Below are 20,227 nucleotides of genomic sequence, written 5' to 3'. Positions count from 1 at the left end.
GCGTTCAATTTGTTGACCGTACGCAGTGGCCATCCTGGCTCTGTTCGTGGCCAACGCGTTTTCGAGTATGCCGCTTACGTACCTGTTCTCGGGACTCTTCCGGGACCCTACCTGGGCTTTCTCCTTCTTGGCTCTGGGTCTGTTTCTCGCAGGTGAGTTTTCGCGAAGAACTTAGTAATAAAAAGCAGCTGTAGGTACGCCAAGCTGCACCGAACCTAAGCATGAAGTTGTGTGTAGAATATCAAGGAAGCCCCTTGCTCGCTATTCTGTAACGCAGTGGCTTTTATGTGTTCCAAAGCAAGGAATTTCGATGAAGAATTATTTTTACGCTCTGGTTTGAGGACTGTGCGGGTAGTCCCATTTGTGGGGATCACTGGCGCATTTCATTTGACTTGGAAAACATGGCGCCATCGATGCCATATAGACCGCTTTCACGCAATACTACTCATTTCAAGGATACCAACGACCGCAGTTCCAATGGCAGATAGGGGTAATAAAAAGAAGATATATGTACCAGATATAGAAAATTCCTGAATGTTTCCAGGAAATGAATGCGGCGTGATGTAAGCGGATTTTGAATATGTTTTACGGTTTGGATTTATAATCATTCATGTGTAAACCGTCTGGTGTTTTAAAGGCGTCGTACCCAATAAGAGACGTAATGAGAAGATTATGCCGCTGGACTGATAACAGGAATCGTGGCACCTGCAATGCTGACTAAAATGGAAGACCATTATATCCGTCAGTGATCCCAGCGCCAGTTTACCACCAGTTTACACCGTTTGTCGCTGTCATCATCAGGTGGCAGCGACAAAAAAAAAGTTACGAACTACAAGCGATGGGCAACAGCGGATAAGACTGAAAGGTGTGTGATTGCTAGGTGTGATTGACCTAGGTGTGATTGACCTAGGCGTGATTGATGCTAGGTGTGATTGACCTAGCAGCAGAGTGCAGTGGGTATGTTAGTTCAGGTGGTGTGTGTGCAAAATAAGTCGTTTCATTGAAGTGGCACCAGACAAACTAAACTTGTCTGATACAGACTGAATGCCGCGTTCTAATGACGAAAGTTAGTATTACCAAAAAAGCTTGAATAGGCTAGAAAAGAGTCTAAAATGAAATACACGCATCGCTACGACACGCTGTTTTCTTGAATTGCGGTTACGTCTACGCCCATTTTTTTTGAACCGACGATCTCTGAGACTTAACACTTGTCATCACATAGTTCTCTTCATTGATGACGTCACGAGTTGGAATCGAGTGGCAGGAAAACAGTGTTTAATTTTTAACTCTAATCTTATCAGCAACCAAGTCGTCTTTCGCTGCCGAACAAATGTCAACCGTGACAAAATGTCAAGTAATCGCTTTTTACGCACTGGTCCTCAGCGTCCGCTTAATTTAGTCCTCTCTGCATGCGCGAATAGACGTTGATTTTCCGGTGCCATTATTATATTCACAATGTTGGATGCCACGCACGTGTCAAGCAGACAGTCCTCCTCCACGCGGCCACATTATCCGTTCTTTCCCACAGGCATGGTGGGATCCATAGGCGTGGAGATCCTTCAGGTGCTTGTGCAGGAGGACCCGTCGACAACGAGCTCACCAGGACTCGTCCTCTGGGGCTTCGTGTTCCGCTGGTTCCCCACGTACTCCCTCGTGCGAGGCGTCATCAAGGTCATCCTGCTGTTCAGGTGGAACGCCATCTGTCTCACCGGAGGGGAACTGCTCGAAGAGGCGTGCCAGGAGCCCCATTTCGCTCTCGACGAGCGCATATCGCGCTGCTGCGAAGGTGAGGGACATCTGAATGTGGTCATCATGCAGCGTGTTGGCCAACAGAGCGAAAACCAACGGGGAACCAATGCTCAAAGCTAGAAATCACTGTTAATGCGCTTTCTAAGAATGTCCTGGCGCTTTTCGACGATAGAGTTTCAACGACTTTTCTGCAGTGCACGTATGCAGTGTACTTACAGGGTGTTTTAGGTAACTTGTGCCAAGATTTCAAAAACGTGGTAGGGTTTTAACGTAGTTAAACAGAGTAGATGTGCAAAAGCATGAGTTTAGACCAGTCGGAACTGGCAGGAAGTTGAAGAAGACGACGATGAGCAGTGCGCAGCGCGAGATTCATGGCGCAGAATAACAGCTCTCCGGCCTCCAATCGCATAAGGTCAATGGTAATGTCTCCGCAGGAGGCTAAGCAAAACCTTGAACGCATCGCGCAGGGGCTGGCCTTACGTTTCCAGGTACAGAAAGCAGAACCTTTGCACACTCTCACCCCCAGCTCGGACTATCCTGAGGTCGACGTGTCGGAGCTCCTGCAAATTGTTTCCTCGATGCACTCTGCTGCTCCGGGATCTGACGGGATTACTGTGGGCATGTTAAAGATTTTAGCGCAAGACTTTCCAACTCACCTTCTAGATATTGTAAATGCGTCATTGGAAACCTCTTGGATTCCTCACAGTTGGAAAATTGCGAAAATAATTTTACTTTTAAAAAATGCAGACAATGGATTTCAATTAGACAATATTCGGCCGATTGCTTTAACCTCAAATTTAGTAAAGCTAATAGAAAGAGTAGTACACAGTCGCCTCACAAAGCATGTTCATCATATTAACGGCCTCAGCCCCGCACAGATTGGCTTTCGTCGCGGTTGTTCCATATGGTCCGCGCATGTGGATCTCGAGAGCCGAATACGACTCTCAATGTGCCAGAGAGAAGTTTCGGCCTTGGTGACGCTTGACGTTGCGAAGGCCTATGACAGCGTGGAGCACACAGTCCTCATTAACAAGCTTGCTCAACTACAACCACCGCATTACCTCTACGCCTGGATTTGTGAATTTCTAAAAGATAGATTTTTCTTCTGTACAGACGGATCTTTTTGTTCTAATTCCTATGGTCAATCAAGAGGTGTGCCGCAAGGCTCTGTTCTTTCTCCGCTGCTTTTCAACATATTAGTTCGGGACATCCCCATTCATCCTAACGTTACAGTTTATGTATACGCAAATGATATAGCTTTTTTCGCATCAGCAAAGGATATTCATGTGCTCTACGGGTATTTGCAGGCATATCTGAATGCTGTTGAAGTCTGGTTGGACCACATCAATTTATCACTTAATGTCAGCAAATGTGGCGTGCTGGTATTTCCACCCGACTCTCCTATGTACATCTCGCTATCCTACCGCTCCACTCCAATTCCGCAGGTGGAGTCGGTTAAATACCTAGGTGTTACTTATGACCAAAATTTGGACTGGCGACACCATATTAAGAATAATGTTATTAAAGGGGAACGTGCACTGGGTCGTTTGACCCGAGTTGGAAATAAAAAGTTTGGCATGCGTCGTGACACGCTACTGTTGCTCTATAAGGCTTATATGAGACCGATTCTGGAATTTGGTTGCCCCTTGTTCTCTGGTAGCGCGAACTACAAGCTGCAGCCATTAGTCTTACTGGAAAGGCGTGCCCTACGGCTATGCCTCGGGCTCCCAAAATCAGCTTCCAACGCTGTCCTTTATCTGGAAGCCCGTATCCCCAACATCTATTCCCGCTTCCAACTTCTAACAGTGCGTACTTTCCTCAAGTCTTTTGACCCGGCCCCAGGTGTTAGTATTCCAATTTTTGTATCCCAACCACACCTTTTTTTGACTAATCACTGGCCACGTTATCAGCTTCCGCAAGTTAGGTTCACGCAGAATCTGTTAGCTCCGCTTCAGGTTGATCTGATCTCCTTGCAACGAGTTGCTGACACGCAGCTGATCCCGTCTTCTATTACGACTTTATTTTCTCGTCCAATGCGAAGCATATGCCCGCACATACCCTAAATGGTCTTCTTTCTGATCACCTACAGAATTTTCCACATCATACTGTTCTCTCCACTGATGCCTCCGGCAGCTGTGAGAAGGCGGCGATTGGCATATATTCGCAGGATCTAGCTTGGAGCTACTCCGTTCGTATCCCTGATTATACTCCTATATTCTTCGCAGAGTTTTTGGCCATTGGTTTGGCTCTTCTCAAAATTCCCAGACATGTCGCACGGGTTCTTATTCTCACAGACTGCCTTTCAGTTATTGTCTCTCTCCAAAATTCGGAAAAATCTTTCTTGACTCGTTCACTTAGGTTTTTTGTTCCGAGCACAGTGCGCGAGATCCGTTTGGTCTGGGTACCTGGGCATTCAGGCGTCTATTTTGACGAGGTGGCTGATTTATTGGCAAGGTCAGCTCTCAGCGCACCTGTAATATATCCCGTCCCTCACCTCATTCTGTTAGCAGCTTCACGTTTCCAGCGGTTCCAACATATTTCAGCCACTTTGAGTGATCCGTTGCTCAATACCGTGGACTTTCAACACCTAAAGTACCCATGGAATATCCGGTGGTGTATAAGTCAAGGCTTTGTGAAGTGTCCATGACGCTCCTGCGATGTAGAATCCCTCACTTAAACTTGTACTTATGCAGGTACGGGTTCGCTGCGACAAACCTTTTTGTATCATGTGGGCAAGTTGAATCAATCGATCATTTTCTCCTCTCTTACCGGCGGTTCGCGGTTCAGAGAAAGCAATATCTGGAGGTTCCTCTTTCGAGACTAGGACTGCCTCTGTCTCTTACAGTTCTTCTATCGTTCGGTGCGAGTGCCAAGGGATTCCCGTTAAGCAGTGTATGCGGCTAACTTCACGATTACATAAGTGCAACTAATCGATTATCTTGTTAGCTATATACAAAATTCTTTCGCATGTCCAAAAAAGGTTACATTGATTCTATTCCGGATGACTCATACTTCTTGAATTCATTTTATTTTTCCAATTTTTTTATCTCGATTCAGTCTTCTGACGTTTCCTTCCCCGCGCAAATGCTTCATTGGCATTCTACTCTATACCTTGGTCAATCCCCCCCCCCCCCCCCCCCCCCGTGGGTATGTGCCATATTACTTGAGGAGAAGAAGAAGAAGAGTGTTGCAGTATGCCGCGAGGTGCGACTGGCTGCGGCGATAGCGTAGTGCTTAACAACCCCTCACCCTTACTAAGCTACGCAGAAATTACGGACTACTATAAGATCATAAGTAGGAAATATCCTTTTTTTCACAAAACCCTTAGCAAATTTCAACAGCGCATAATTAGGCGACAACAAACTAATTCTCTTCCCAATCCCTACTTGATAGACACATACGATTCGTCCTGCCTGTTCTGTGGAGCAGTTGGCACACACTTTCATGCAGTTTGGGATTATCAAGAAAACCCAGACTTGGACAGCAATCCCGATGCGACATTATGAGCGCAGGGAGGCAACCCTTCATAGCCGCAGTCTCCTCAACCACATATCGTTGGTTGAGGGGGGCCGGATTATGATGGCGACCAACGGGTTCTCCTATACTGAACACACCCAGTATTTGTGCTTCTAGTTTTTGTCCTCCACCTCTCCTATTGCAGTGGCCAGTAAAGTGATCTGTTCGCGTCGCTGCGGGCTTGAAACCCAGTCGCGGCAATATTTTTTTTTCTGCATGTGCTGTTGCTGTGCCAGGTTTGGCCAAGTTCACCCTCCCATTGGCTGCAGCTTGAGCGACGCTCCTCTGAACTAACGGGAGATTAGCCGAGTTGCTCCTATGTTCACTCGGGATTAATTCATTCGCAGCTTTATCATATCGAAAGGCAGATGTCGAACGTGTTAGTGTACATGGCTGCAAATTGCACGCGCTTTAATTTTTCGCCTACTACAACGATCTGCGGCCAGTGCAGTGTAAATACTTGGAAATACATTTATATCATCATCATCATCAGCCTGACTAGACCCACTGCAGGGCAAAGGCCTCTCCCATTTCTCTCCAATTAACCCTGTCCTTTGCCAGCTGCGCCCACCCTATGCCCGCAAACTTCCTAATCTCATCTCCGCCCGCCTAACTTTCTGCCGCCCCCTGCTACGCTTGCCTTCTCTTGGAATCCACTCCGTTGCCCTCAAGGACCAGCGGTTATCTTGCCTTCGCATTACATGTCCTGCCCAAGCCCATTACTTCCTCTTGATTTCGACTAAGATGTCATTAACACGCGTTTGTTCCCTCACCCACTCGGCCCGCTTCTGGTCTCCTAACGTTACACCTATCATTTTCCTTTCCATGGCTCGCTGTCTTGTCCCTAACTTAAGCTGAACGCTTTTCGTTATATATGTGCAAAGTTGAGAAACGCTTCAGTTAACCATCGATTTATTTTGAGTCGACGTTTCGGACACAGCCTTTCCTTTCTCATGATTTGTTCGGCTCAAAATAAATCTATAGATAAATGAAGCGTTTCTCAACTTTGCATTTTACCTCTAGCAACCAAATACGTTTATACATACATACATATATATATATATATATATATATATATATATATATATATATATATATATATATATATATATATATATATATGGCAGTACTGGTTACCAACATCCCACGCCCTATTCCTCCTTTGTTCACAAGGCCGCTCTGCGCATATGCGCGCCTCTTCTCAGCTTTACTGCTTGAAAATGAAACCGCCTGCTCTTACTGCGCATGCGTAGTTCATGTTAGTGACAGGCGCATGCGACAGATGGCGGTAGCTGTCAGTCACACACTTGTCACTCAGACGCAGCTGGCTTCCCGAGTAACCAGACTGCGCCTGCATATCCCTCGTTCGTTTCTTTTGAACCAGTAGCAGACGGATTTTCGCCACTCTCTAGAGGGCGTCACATTTTGTTTAAAAAAATGCGGAGTGTATTTGCGTTTTGCACAGAACTCTTTACAGCGGGTCTGTTAGAAGATCATATCCGCTGTATCCGTGGATGTTCGTGACCAGCGCAGGACACGTGACCCTGCTCCATGGCGTCAACGCGAGGATGCAGCCGTCCAAGTCAGCTTATCATTCGAAGATCACGTGACTACTCAAAAAAAAAATTAAAAAAAGATCACGTGACTATACTCGACGCCTCTGTTTGAACTGCGAACTCACTTTTAGAATTTAGCCACGCTTGATGCAAAAAGAGGTGCTGAGGAACGCAGTAATGAAAAACATAGTCATACATCCTGTTTTGCTAACCATGCAGCGGCGTACATTGTGCACGTTACAACGCCACATCTACCGGCGCAGTAGCCTGAAGCAGTATCGGTAGCGCTCCCGCATGATGTCCTATTAGCGACCATAATGATGCCCGTGTACATCGCAGCAAAAGCTGAAAACAAGACAGCCCGCCTTCTGTACCCGCTGCAGCCGTTCCACGAGACCGGCTTCTACGAGGCCGTAAGCATGGTCATCCAGGGCACGCTCTACCTGGCCATACTCTCGCTGGCGGATGCGCAGGCCTTCTACAACTTGCGTTGGTGAGCACCGGACGTCGGATAGTTGAGACGAGCTTATGTTAAAAGCAAGGAGCCCTCAAACTGGATGGCCAACCCTTGCGAGCAAGATAGTTCTTAAGGTTTTAGACGTGTTTTCTCTTATGGAACTCTTTTTGAACGGCACGTGACAAAATAGGCTTAATAACTCGACGGCCGCGCAGGAACTTGCTATTTGGAGACCTCTGGAAATATACAAATAGCTCTCAGACAGTAAGCATGGAAAGTTAATCTATGTGGTATCGGATTGCGGCGTCTAATAGAAAACTTACAAATGATTGTGAACGATCATATCGGCAGCTTCATGCAGAAATAAAATATTCTGAGGCGATCCACACAGACGGGTGATCCGCAGTGGATCGTTTCAATGCATTAGCAGCCAACTTTCGTTATATCCTATATGTTGACACATTAAAGTTCATTATATCCGAGGTGGTACATTTAGTTTCGCTGTATCCGATGTCAACACACTTAAGTTCATTACATCCGAGGTACAGACACGAAAGTTCGGTTTATCCGAGGTGGGATACTAAGGTTCATTATATCCGTGGTGGTATACTAAGTTCGTATAAGTAGTAGCTAAGCTCGTTCGTAGCCTGGTGGGCAGGTTGCCGCCTGGTACACCTGCCACTGAAAGCTCGCCCTTTCCGCTGCACAGAGCCCTCTAATGATAACGTAATACAACAAAGGTGCAGTATGCGGATATAATTCTGGCTAGGCGACGGTTTTATAAGGCTTTTTACTATACGCATCTGAGCGCGCAGCCACTAATGGTACGCAAGAAACGATGCGCAGGAAGCCGACAACTGAGTTTGATGCTTTGACAAACTCGTAACTACTACAGCCTTGCTCAGAACCGCACTGGACGCGGAGTGCGTCAGTCTAATTTTATTTGTTTTTGAAATCATAAGAGCACAGTTCATTCGAAAGTATATAGCACGCCATAGCAGTACGCGAAGTCCTAGAGTCCTGAAAAATTATTTACACTACTGTAACTGGTGCTGAAAAAACATTCTCCGTCTTTTCCCCTAACAGCTTCACTGTCAGTAATAACTTTCGTGAAATGTAACGCTGCTTTATATATCATTGAATTCCTGACAAAAAAAAATTCTTAAGCCTGTTCAGCACACTCCGTATGCCACCAAACAATGAATAATTAACCCGTTTTATTGGTGTAGAAACCTCCTGTTTAGTCGGCGTCGACTTTCTACTACAGTCAGTGTTCAGTTTTCTTGGTGCACGTCATTTTGCAGCAAAATGGCGGTAATAAAATTAATTGGAAGAAAATAAGAATACGGCAGTGCACATCAATTTCTTGGATTGATAACAAGGGAATAGAAAACAGTTTCATCTGAACCAATTCCCTAAGTATTCTCACAGCACTAAACTCCACAAACTAGTGGAGCCCTGTAAAGTGCATCACACACAGCATAACAGCTGAAACATAAGGACACATGTCCTTGGACGATGCAAGAAACACTTGCAGGATGCTTAATTACGAGGACGTTTTTACAGGCTTGTTGGCGCATTACTGGACTTGTTTTTTTTTTTGAAGCGCAGAAAGACAGCACAGGAAAAAACGAACCTGACAGAATAGAGCGCAACGCCGCAGTGCTGTGCTCTGCTCTGGCACCTGAGCAACACCGCAGTGTTGAGCAGGTCCAAGACGCAACTAGGCAGAGGGGTAACAGAAGCTGGTCAGATTAAAAAAGCTGGCAGCACGTATGTCAGCAATCTCTCAGTTTTATTTTTTAAAAAAAGAACTCAAATATCTTGCGCAGCAGCAGCATTGGAACTATGCAAACCCACCTCGAGGGATCTCAGTTAATTTGATGTGTCTTTTGTGCGATTTCTTTTCTTTCCCTTTGTTGATAAGAGCTGCTGTATAAAATCAAATGGTCTGTCAATAAAAACCCGAGTTGTTAGCGCTCTGTCCTGCAAAGTTTTTTTTCCTGTGCTGTCGTTCTGCGTCTAAAAAACAAATTCAGAATGCCTAATTACGATTAGCTGTGAGATTGCGATAGCACGTGCAAGAACCTAGTTGTGAGCTGCCATGCACGACAGCACACACCATACAAGTGAGGAGGGGGATTTCCCTCTCTCCCTTTCACCCACTTGCCAACCTTGCAGGCAGGTGGCAAAGTGTGACACCGGCAGTGGACAGGGGACATGGGGATCTTGTGCTGTCGCATAATACGTGATTTCGATGGATAACCAACGTGGGCATGGAAAAGTTGTGCGATGGATAACCAACGTGGGCATGGAAAAGTTGTGGCTGCCTAACCCGTGTTGGTCGGCGGGCAGGTACTTGGCCCGCCGCTTTCATGGTGGCGAGGAGTCCGACGAGGCACCCGAGCAGCAGAGGGGCCCCCGGCTCGTCGCCGTCAGCATGGACCCCGAAGTCGAGAGGGAAGGGAACCTAGTCAACCAGGTCTGCCGAACCAAGGCTTTCAAGGACGTTGCCATGGTTATCCGCAACATGCAGAAGGCCGTAGGCTTTATCACCCCGGTGAGCGCACAATGCTGGTGGCGAGAGTTCACTGGTATCTACTTGACAAGAGGAGGCTAGGCAATAATAATAATAATAATAACAATAACAATGATTGGTTTTGGGGGAAAAGAAACGGCACAGTATCTGTCTCATATCGTTGGACACCTGAACCGCGCCGTAAGGGAACGGATAAAGGAGGGAGTGAAAGAAGGAAGAAAGAGGTGCCGTAGTGGAGGGCTTTGGAATAATTTCGAACACCTGGGGATCTTTAACGTGCACTGACATCGCACGGAACACGGGCGCCTTAGCGTTTTGCCTCCATAAAAACGCAGCCGTCGCGGTCGGGTTCGAAGCCGGGAACTCCGGATCAGTAGCCGAGCGCCCTAACCACTGAGCCACTGCGGCGGATGGAGGGTAGGCAACAAAGACAAAACAGCTTCAGATTAAGTCAGAGCATCAGGCTTAAATATAACCGGAAAAAACTTATACAAAAAATTGCCACAGCATTTCGTGCGCATTTTTGTTGCCATGGGGCACGTGCTAACAATGTCAACATGCGTTTCTGAATGCCTGGATTGTCTCACGTTGCGTTCCGCGCAGTAGACGGCAACTTGCATGGTCTTTGTAGCAACCACTGTACAGCGCTGATAAGAATTCTTGGACTTTTCAATTTCACTATTCCTCCTCGTAACCGCCACTGCATCCAGCGCTATCGTATTCAGCGTCACTTGTGGCAACGCCCGTGCACTGCGCTCTTAGGCCAAGGTCCTGGATGGCGTGAGCATCCTGCTCAATCGCGGCGAGTGCCTCGGCCTGGTGGGCATCAACAACTCGGGCAAGAGCACGCTCCTGGAGGTGCTGGTGGGGCTCCAGGTGCCCACGGGAGGTGGAGCCCACACGGCGGCCCTCTCCCTGGGCGTGGACCTGCGCGCCTGGCAGCAGTGCATCGGCTACGCCCCGGACGGCATCAGCGAGGCGAACATGCCGGCACTCACGGTGGGCGAGTTGCTGGATCTGATGGCCAGGCTGCGTGGTGTCTTGTGGAGACGCCAGGCTGTGCTGGGCGCACTGTCCCTCGTCGGGAGGCTCAAAGAAGACCAGATGATTAATAAATGCAGGTGCGCCGCGCAAACTCGTCAATGATATTTCTAATAGACGCCCAGTATATTCCGCATACAAAGCCCTGTATGTGATGCATCTCTCTTGATCTTGAAGTAACGATGTCACTCGATAGGTGTAGGAGTCACTCGCGCTTTTGCAGCCTTTACCATGCAGTGGCAATATATATATATATATATATATATATATATATATATATATATATATATATATATATATATATATATATATATATATATATATATATATATATATATATATATATGAGAACAGTAGTCCTATAATGGCAGCGGCTCCTTTGTTGGCTTCGCGCAACACCACAAAAGTGCTCCCTTGGGTCGTCTTGACAATCAGAATTAGAATTAATTTGTTGGTACAGAAAAGAAATAACATCGACAAATTTATACAGAAGGAGGTCCCGTAGTGATCGACTGTATTGGCACCTCCTATATCAAGTGAAACTGTAGTAAATAATGATACACAGAAACAATAATAAAACACAATGAAGATTTGTTCATTTATTGCTATAGACGGCGGTACAGTTAATAAAGAGAAGGTATGTGCAAACAAACATAGGTTTATACAAGTAGTATATAGTTAAAGAAGTTATGCAATACAAAACAAGAAACAATCGAGAAAAAAGTAATCGGTAAAGTTGCGATTGGAACATGTAATGCACAGTTCACAAAAGCGCTATTCTTACCCTGTGCAGTTAATTGTAAGGTTTGCAAACCAGCTTAATAATTGTTATCAACAATTAGACTTTTCAGGTCCTTTTTGTATCCATATATATCGGACTTGTGTTTTTAAATTCCACTGGTAAGCTATTCCAGAAAGAAAACGATGAAGGATGATGAAAATGATGAATGGACTTTCTCGGCAACCCTAGCGTATCTTTAGCATAATTCGTGACCTTGAATTCAGTGCTTACAAGCCCGGACTCATGATGCAGGCAGAGGCAAGTTTTCGCGACTTTGTCAGTTGTTACAGTATCAGGGTATAGGACATTGCAAGTATGGCCGAGCAATGGCCGAGGTGACCGCAGTACTGTCTGCAGTTCTTCAAAGTGGTTCGAAGACTGTACAGTGGGCCTCGGGTGGTTACTAAGGCTGCTTATTCATGAGATTATATAATACTTTTCTAGCCTCTGGCTGCAGCTCTGTACCTTGAAACTTTGATCTTATCAGCTGTGCAGTCGCTGTTTATGCCCACGGTTTGACACCTCAATAAAACTCTTTTCGTAGATAAATTATTCGAGACCTTTTGGATTAGAGATCTTTTAAATGTTTTCGGCCTATCCTAATAGTGCCTGTTTTTTTCTCTGCGGGTTTTCTGGAAGGCGTTTTCTAGTGTCAGTAGGTTGCATGTCTTTGCACGGCTACAAAGTATGCTGCACATTCCACTCGTTTCGTTCTCTACCGCCAGACAAGGTCATGTAAAATATAACCACACTTGTGACTGACGTCTCGCAAATAACTTACGATAGAGAATTCATATTCTAGACTCAGAGAAAGAGGCATGAAGCTAGCGATGCAACTGAAACTGCCGACCATGTAAACAAATGGGTTAACGCGGAAGTCGAGTGACAGCAGACGTTTGGATATACAAGGTGCTTCACCTAAGACTTTGCACAATTTTCAAAAAGAGGCTTTTTGCGGCAGAAGAGTGCTTTTCTCGGCAAAGCATAGTCAGCAGTGTAGTGCATCAGAATACAGCTAAGACGTGCTAACTAGCTGCTGTTTTACTAATATTAAATAGTTAACATTTTAACTATTACCGTTAGGCTTCTTAATTATGAGGCGTGTAGCCCACCGTGAGTAATGTGGATATCAGATTTTAGAATTTCGAAAGCGCAAGTTACCCTCGACCGGCGCCGTGGTCCAACAAATCTGGACTATTTCGACGAGTTATGTGCACTGGAGAGGTTGCTTTGCCTGCAAGCTTCACGAAAGCGCATGCATTTTGGCGCGATGTAGCCATGATTTGTTGGGCCACAGCGCCGAGAATAACCGCGTCTTGGAATTTTTAAAATCTGATATGGATATTACTTACAGTGGGATACACGCCTCTCAATAATTAAGAAGCCTAACAGTAATAGTTAAAAGTTAACTATTCAATATTAACCACCTGCTAGTTAGCACGTCTTAGTTGTATGCTGATGTACTACACCGTTGACAATGCTATGCCGAAAAAAGCACTGTTATAACTCAAAAGCCTATCGTTGAGAATTGTGTAGTCTTAGTGGAAGCACCCTGTATATACAGGGCCGACATAAGGATTCTGTAATTTCATATGTCACACACTTCGCCTCAAAGGCTTCAACGCTTGAAAACTATGGTGCTGCAGCCACGGCGAAATGAAGATGCTGCTCATAGTAGCGGCGGTGATGGGCGTGCCGCCCGTTGTGCTGTTGGACGAGCCGTACTCGGACGTCGAGCCGCTCTACCGCAACGAGATCATCCGCATGGTGCAGGTGCTCAAGGGAGCGCAGGCCATGTCCATCATCATGACCTCGCACCGGTAAGGCCCGCGTCCGTCGACGCATGGTTACCACCGCAAAGTTTCCTTCACGGGAGATTTACGGCACGGTATGATAGGATATGTGCACTCTAAACATTAATACGTCTATATTCGATTAAAAAGGAGTAAGCTGTCCTGTACAATACTTCCTTTTATAAAAGGGAGTGCTATAGAGTACAGAGTCGATCACACTTGTCTAGAGTGCTCGATAGGTTCCATCCGGGGAAAATAAAGCAGAATTCTAAAGCAGGTATTGACTTTCACTGATAATGATTGCGCTGGAGAGCAGCAGAATAGACACGTGAACCTTACAGGCACCAGCGCTTTACCGCTAGCAAAGCAGGTGCGAAAAGATTTCACTTCATTTGCTCTGCTGCACACTGCCCGAGCGCTCTAGACAAGTGTGATCGACTCTGTACACTTCATTCCCTTTTTACCGTCTTTTATTGCATGTAGGCCCACGGGATTATTGTCCCGAGGGCCTACATGGCTATTGGAGGGCTCCGGATTAATCTTGACCGCCTTGCCGTTTTTGAACTTGTATATTCCTGTTCTCGAATTGTGCCTCCATCAAAATCTAGCCGCCGAGGCCAGGATTCCATTTTCCAGCCTTAGCCTCAGTGGACGAGCGCCGTGAGTCCTAAACACCGCGGTGGTTCAACCTTGTCTGCTAAACGAGAGCACAGATAAGGGCATTGAGTACGGGAAATACAACAGGCAGGGCCTGACTGCAAGGGCCACAATATGACTCTACACTGACCACGACGAACCCTTGTGAATCCGTCCCATTTGAAAAGAGGCGATATGCCGGAACGCACCTGGAACCGTCGCGTCGCTTGTATGTGCAGCATGTCCCACTGCGAAGTTCTGTGCGATCGCGTGGCCGTCATGGAAGCCGGGAAGATCGAGGCGCTGGGCGACGCGCTCCAGATGAACCAGAAGTACGGCCGCAGCTACATCGTCACTCTGCGCCTGCCGCCGGAGAGGCGCTTCGACTACCAGTTCCAGCGCATCCTCGTAGACATGATGCAGGAGGAGTTCCACCAGTGCAGCTTCGGTTACAATTACAAGGTGCACCCCGCGTACCTCCACCCATTGTGATATATTCTTCTCCCTTCTTTCCTTCTGGCTTCATAACTATGGAGTTGAACCTTATAACGAAGTTATAGGGGGCCTGGTGATTATTCGCTATAGCCGTAGCCTCGTTATCGCTCGTGTTGACCGACCTTCCAAGGGGAATCGTCATTCCTTCGTTATATCCATTATTTCATTACAAAGCGTTTCGTTATAGCGAGGTTCTCCTCGCTAAGTGCGCTTATACTAATCAAGCAGCTGTTGTTTCCTCTTGAAAGCAGAAGTGCGGGACTGGCGTGAAACAGCTCGACAAAGTCCCGACTCCTTTCATATGGAGAAAACAGCAAGATGACGGCCTGGCACGTACAATACCCTCAGGTAATCTAGAAACAATGCACGAAAACGAAAGGCAGAGAAACACTGGCCGGTACAGTATACATCAGCAGCGTAATGAACAATTATGACGTGAACAGTTCCAGTTGTTAATGGGTGTTATGTAGTAACGTTGTATAGTACAGTATCCTATCAGCCATTTCATGTCACTTTTGTTTACAGGAAGAATCAAAATCTCCCCGATTCTGTGCGGCGCAATGCATTATAGCACTGCTTTTGAACGCGTAAGATAACATATTCCATTTTTAATTGAACATCTTCAGTCATTTTTTCTTCAATATTTACGCCACGTAAACCGTTTGTCATTTTCTCCTGGGGTGTGTTGGCTTTTGGGTTACTTTCTGAGATGGGAGCGAAAATCGCTGTTTAAGCCACTCAATACAAGCCAATTGTACTTTACTTTTCTTTGTTTGAACAAGCAGTTACCGCACCCTGCAAATAATTTACTATTTCTGCTCGCGGTGAGTGTTACCCTGTATATAGATTGCATTATGAGGAGCTGTGAAGCAACGATCGCCAGTTAAAAAAATTGGCAGTGGCTTAACTTGGCCAACCCTGGAATTCCTGGAATTCAGCAAAAAGCAAGCACGCTTGCTAAGCGTTTGAGGCTCATCCATGGCATCTCCTCTACACGCTCGCGACAGCCGTTCTATTATACCCACACCACCGCGTGGCTGTGACGTGTATCACATGGTCTTACGACACCCCCGTCGGATGTCATCACGTGGATTCACATCGCCGCATTGGATGTTCTTAAGGTCAAACGTGACCCAAACGTCACCCAGTGTCAAAGGTCAGAGGTAAAATAAAGGTCATGGGTCAATTTCAGGGGCTCGACATCACAACTGTGCCACATATTGTCATACACGGCTAAGGTGGTTGGGCTGAAGGTCGTTCAAGGTCATTCTCCGGCCTACGCGACGACTGCTTTACCTAGCGTATAGTGAAGCTTTGCGCTTAAAAAGCTTTCACACCAGCCACGAGACAAGACCTGCAGTTGACGCACTGTATCGTTCACGGAATGGAAATGCGCTGGATCTTCATTTCATGGTATTTACTTGAGAGGATACGCGACAGCCAACCAGTCGATATTTCTGGTGCCTTGCTGCCGCACTTCCTACTATTGCCTTTTACGCTGTTCAGAACTTCTCTCCGAGTGTTTCTGCTTCGCCTTCGAGAATGACTCCCTCGACACCTGCGTGGTTCGCCTTCAGATCTCCGACAGGCTTTGCCTCTATCCTTCCTACGAGAATCAGGCTTCTACATCCAGGCTTCGATGGGATAAATTTCTATCCGAGAAAAATTTGATTCCGCAAAGCTCAAGCTTGCTATCCTGTGATCAATCCACAGAGATCGGAGGCCGTTACCATATTCAATACCTGGCTGTGGCAGAGACACCATTCAACACCTGCTCTTATAAAGGGAAAGAGTTGAGGTGCAAAGCTACTGCACACTGACCGCGCAGCCTAAGCAACCAGTTCACCCGAATGTCTTGTAATTACCTATATCTATACCACACAACCTGCGAGCAGTAAATGACCTGTGTGCCTATGCAAGCGAGAATTGGGTCCGAAATGGTGCCCAATTAAACGCACGTAAGCCTCCAACTTTGTCGAGGGAAGGAAGCATATGCAGGCTATCATATCCTTCTTAGTGCTACTTTATTGATCGTGTCGTATATTTTTCAAAAGTTTCCAGGACACGGGGTTTGTTGCTGGGCCCTGCCTGCGCTCCGTACACCATATTTATCTCTGCACGTCTTTCGATGGCGAAGAATAGTTTTCAGGTCGGTCGAGGGAGCGCTATTGAATATACGGTCTTGTTCAAAATTGGGCAGGCCGCAGGATTCACTCCTGGGCTTTGCATTTCGGTCATAGAGCAAACCTGCTCTCCAAACATCTTGGTGGCAAGAATCTTCTTCGCGCATCTTCGCTATGCTGTAGCCCTCCTCCCAAGGAAGACAGTATAGCACTCCACTGTGCGGCGGCCTAGCACAATATCTCGTGGTCGCAATTAACTTTTAAACAGAAAGCATATTATTCATAGACCTTCTCTTTTTAGCTTTTTTTTTCATGATTCAGAAGTGAAGTTTGTCTGTTCTTTTCGACTTGAAATTCAGGTACAAATGGTGTTTTCAAAAAACAGGAACAAGAGTACATGTTCATAACCGCCAGCAGTTTAATAAGGCAAGCATACTGAATTGTACACAAGTTAATAGTTATACACAAACTTCTATAATGCCAGTTAGAGCGATTAATTGCATACTGAAGCTACATGCTCGGGAAAGTGTTTTTTAAATAAAAATCGGGCCCAACGTTTATCCAATAATTTCTGGTTGAGAAAATTGGCCTCAACCCGAAAACAAAGGGCCTACGTATGCGAAAGGAAGCCTGACCTGGGCAGCTCGCGCGGTGATCTGTTGCGAACTATTACAGCAATAGCTGTCTGTGCCTCATTCGGCATTATCATCGTTGCTGTAGTCGCCCCCCGCCCCCCTCCCACTCCACAACTACCGCCGTTATCCGTGACAGCCATGACTCTCTCAGTGGGCGTTCCGCTTTTGAAATCAGAGATACTTTTTAAAATTCTTACTGCCCTAAACACTGCACGCACGCATTGTCCTGCCTGCGAAGGGGCTTACCTGAAGTTCTTATAACAGCCACTGGTACTCGATCGGCCCGCATCGCCGCGGGCTCCCACGTTCCCTTTAATACTGCTTCTACGTGTACATAGCGACATAAGCCCAGCACGCATCCCACACCCATACACATAGTTAACAGACACTCGGACTGATATCATGCCTTTCGCAAAACCCCAGATGTCACTGAAATTCGTATTACCTCGAGGGTAAAAGTCCGCCGAATTTTACAGCGACAGCTGTTAACACCACGTTTCTCGTACCGCAGCGCAGCTGCTGATGGCTCACTCAAGGCGTGAGCGGCGTCGTTTGAGTAAGACATCATTGTCACTCGCATTTCGTGATCACGGGCCGATCACGTGATTATACACCTTTCACATCATCACTCAGTGGCCTCTTCGACGCTTCTCATTAGTTCTGAGGAACCTGACATCAACGCTCACGTGATCTCTCAGGTGCCTCTTATTACTTCTCAGATTTGGTACGTCATCATCAAGGCTGCATAAGGGGCCGTGTTCTCTCCATGCTACTTATCGGTGATTTAAACGTCGATATCCGAAAAAAGCAAGAACGTTGGCACTGACATAAGAATGACCATTAATAACTTAAAATGGTTATGCGGGAAAATACCGTCCCTGCGCAAAGTAGTGATTTCATTTCACCCATAACAGCTGCGTTGCGCTAACGCATTAACGAGGACCATAATCGTTAGGTGAATTTTATGCTACGTCGGTGTCGGCGTGTAACGCAGCAGGTGCAAAGCGTCACGCTGCTTCGTCGCAACAATGTGAAGTCACCCATGCAGTCTTGGTACAGTGTGGCTGATTGGCCACATTCGAGTTAGGTTACGCATGGCTTCGTGTAAAAGTTAGTATGATTGGTGAGAATGGAGCGAAGTCACGCATGGCATCGTGACAACACGACACGCAATTGGGCTAGAGTTCCAGTCACTGATTGGTCCAAACACCATGTCGTTACTGATGACTTTATCCTGTTTCATATAGATGGGTCCGTGAATATGTATGAATGGATAAGCGACCGTGTGCCCTCATACCCAGAGTTACTAGCACTCCGACTGGCCCCACCATTCCGCACAACCCCAGCGCTCCCCAATAAGCACTGAACCTTCCCTGGACGTCCTGCAAACGCCCTAGAGACATTCTGAACGTCCACAGGACGTCCAAGAGAGTTTCGATGCCTACTGGGTCCCTGAATGAAATTCGCATTACCTGAAGGGTTAACGTCCTAGTCGAAATAAAGAGGAAGAAATTGGCTTGGGCAGTGCATGTAATGCAAAACCAAGGTAACCGCTGGGCCTTAAGAGTAACAGACTGTAGTCCAAGAGAAGGCAAGCGTAGCAGTGGCGGCAGAAATTTAGGTGGAGGGGGGTATACGGTGGTGGCAGCTGGCAAAGAGCACCGTTAATTGGAAAGGCGTAAGAAAGAAGCCATTCTCCTGCAGTGGGCGTGGTCAGGCTGCTGCTGCTGGTGATGATGATGATGAACGTTCGGCAATTTTTTCCCCCAGGGGATGATGAGTTTCCGCGTGGGCAAAACGTACACGAGCTGGAGTGAGCTCTTCACCAAGATGGTCGCCTTCAAGAGCAACCAGGAGCTGCCGGAGTTCTCGGTCTGCGACATCACGCTCGAGCACATCTTCGTGGGGCTGGCGCGGCGCCAGATCCTCATCACGGGTGTGCGGCCACACAACTACCTCAGCGGAGGCCTGAGCAGACTGCCTTCGCGCGTCGAGACGCCCCGCCGCACCTACTAGGCGAAATAAGAAAACAATATTCACTTCTTGTGTGCCCCTGAACGTGACCTCTGGGTGATGCTCTTACACAGGGCTTCTCCAGCGTCTAGCCCTCTCTCGCCTCCCCCCCATTTTGGCTGTCAAAACGTGCAATTTCTCACCCTCCCGTAATGAAAGCACGCTTCCCTAACAAAAACTTCTTTAGACAGTCTACAGACTGTCCATAGACTTCGGTCTATAAAGTCTATAGAGTCCCTATTGACAAACCTTAGAGAGCAGTCTGTAGGCAATACAAACCCTATAGACAGTCTATAGATAATCTATAGATGTATGGCCATACACTTTAATAGAATTTTGTCTTACACAGTCTGTAGACTATTAATATACAAAAAGAAATATCTATAGGAAAGCACTAGAGTCTATAAGAAGTCTGTAGATCTGTAGACTGTCAATAAAACGTGTTTATAAGGGTTTTGCTGTGGCGTGCCCTGTTTTCGAGCAAAACTACGCAGTATACTACAAAGCCCCATATTTCGAATGGCGAGGATTGTCCTACGGTATGAAACTGCAAAAAAATGTAATATTTTCATTGCCGCCGCAGGTAATTACAATATTCATCATGGCTCTTATACGCCAGTAGCGGCTTGTGGAACTTGGCCCGGCAAGTTGGAGCGGCAACAAATTTTTTTTGCACTCAGAATACATCAAACAATTTAACGACAAAAAGTTCACATGTTCCTGACAGGTGAACAGAATGTACAGACACACACGTAAATGAAATACAAGCGTGCAGTATTCAAATCAAATGAAGTAGATTTTTTAGCACATTTATAAAAGTAGCAAAAAAATTCATCCGGCAAGTCATTGAAAACTTTACATAGCGTCTAGCCTCGCCATATCTGGTCTTTGAT

General features: G+C 46.5%; 1 protein-coding gene across 1 annotated transcript in view; it reads left to right on the top strand.

The window, feature by feature from the left end:
* LOC144109417 (ATP-binding cassette sub-family A member 17-like) overlaps positions 1–19,739 on the top strand; it is a 45,164-nt gene extending 25,425 nt beyond the window's left edge. Inside the window, exons 9-16 of the mRNA XM_077642205.1 lie at positions 27–152; positions 1,529–1,786; positions 7,161–7,314; positions 9,634–9,838; positions 10,580–10,938; positions 13,286–13,459; positions 14,308–14,530; positions 19,092–19,739. Of these exons, the coding sequence (XP_077498331.1) occupies positions 27–152; positions 1,529–1,786; positions 7,161–7,314; positions 9,634–9,838; positions 10,580–10,938; positions 13,286–13,459; positions 14,308–14,530; positions 19,092–19,337 (1,745 nt within the window). The 3' untranslated portion in view covers positions 19,338–19,739. The remainder of the gene's footprint in view (positions 1–26; positions 153–1,528; positions 1,787–7,160; positions 7,315–9,633; positions 9,839–10,579; positions 10,939–13,285; positions 13,460–14,307; positions 14,531–19,091) is intronic.
* Positions 19,740–20,227: the final 488 nt, after the last annotated feature.

Source organism: Amblyomma americanum, chromosome 11 (genome assembly GCF_052857255.1).
Source record: "Amblyomma americanum isolate KBUSLIRL-KWMA chromosome 11, ASM5285725v1, whole genome shotgun sequence".
Taxonomy (NCBI): domain Eukaryota; kingdom Metazoa; phylum Arthropoda; class Arachnida; order Ixodida; family Ixodidae; genus Amblyomma; species Amblyomma americanum.
This window is presented reverse-complemented; position numbering and strand designations above follow the sequence as displayed.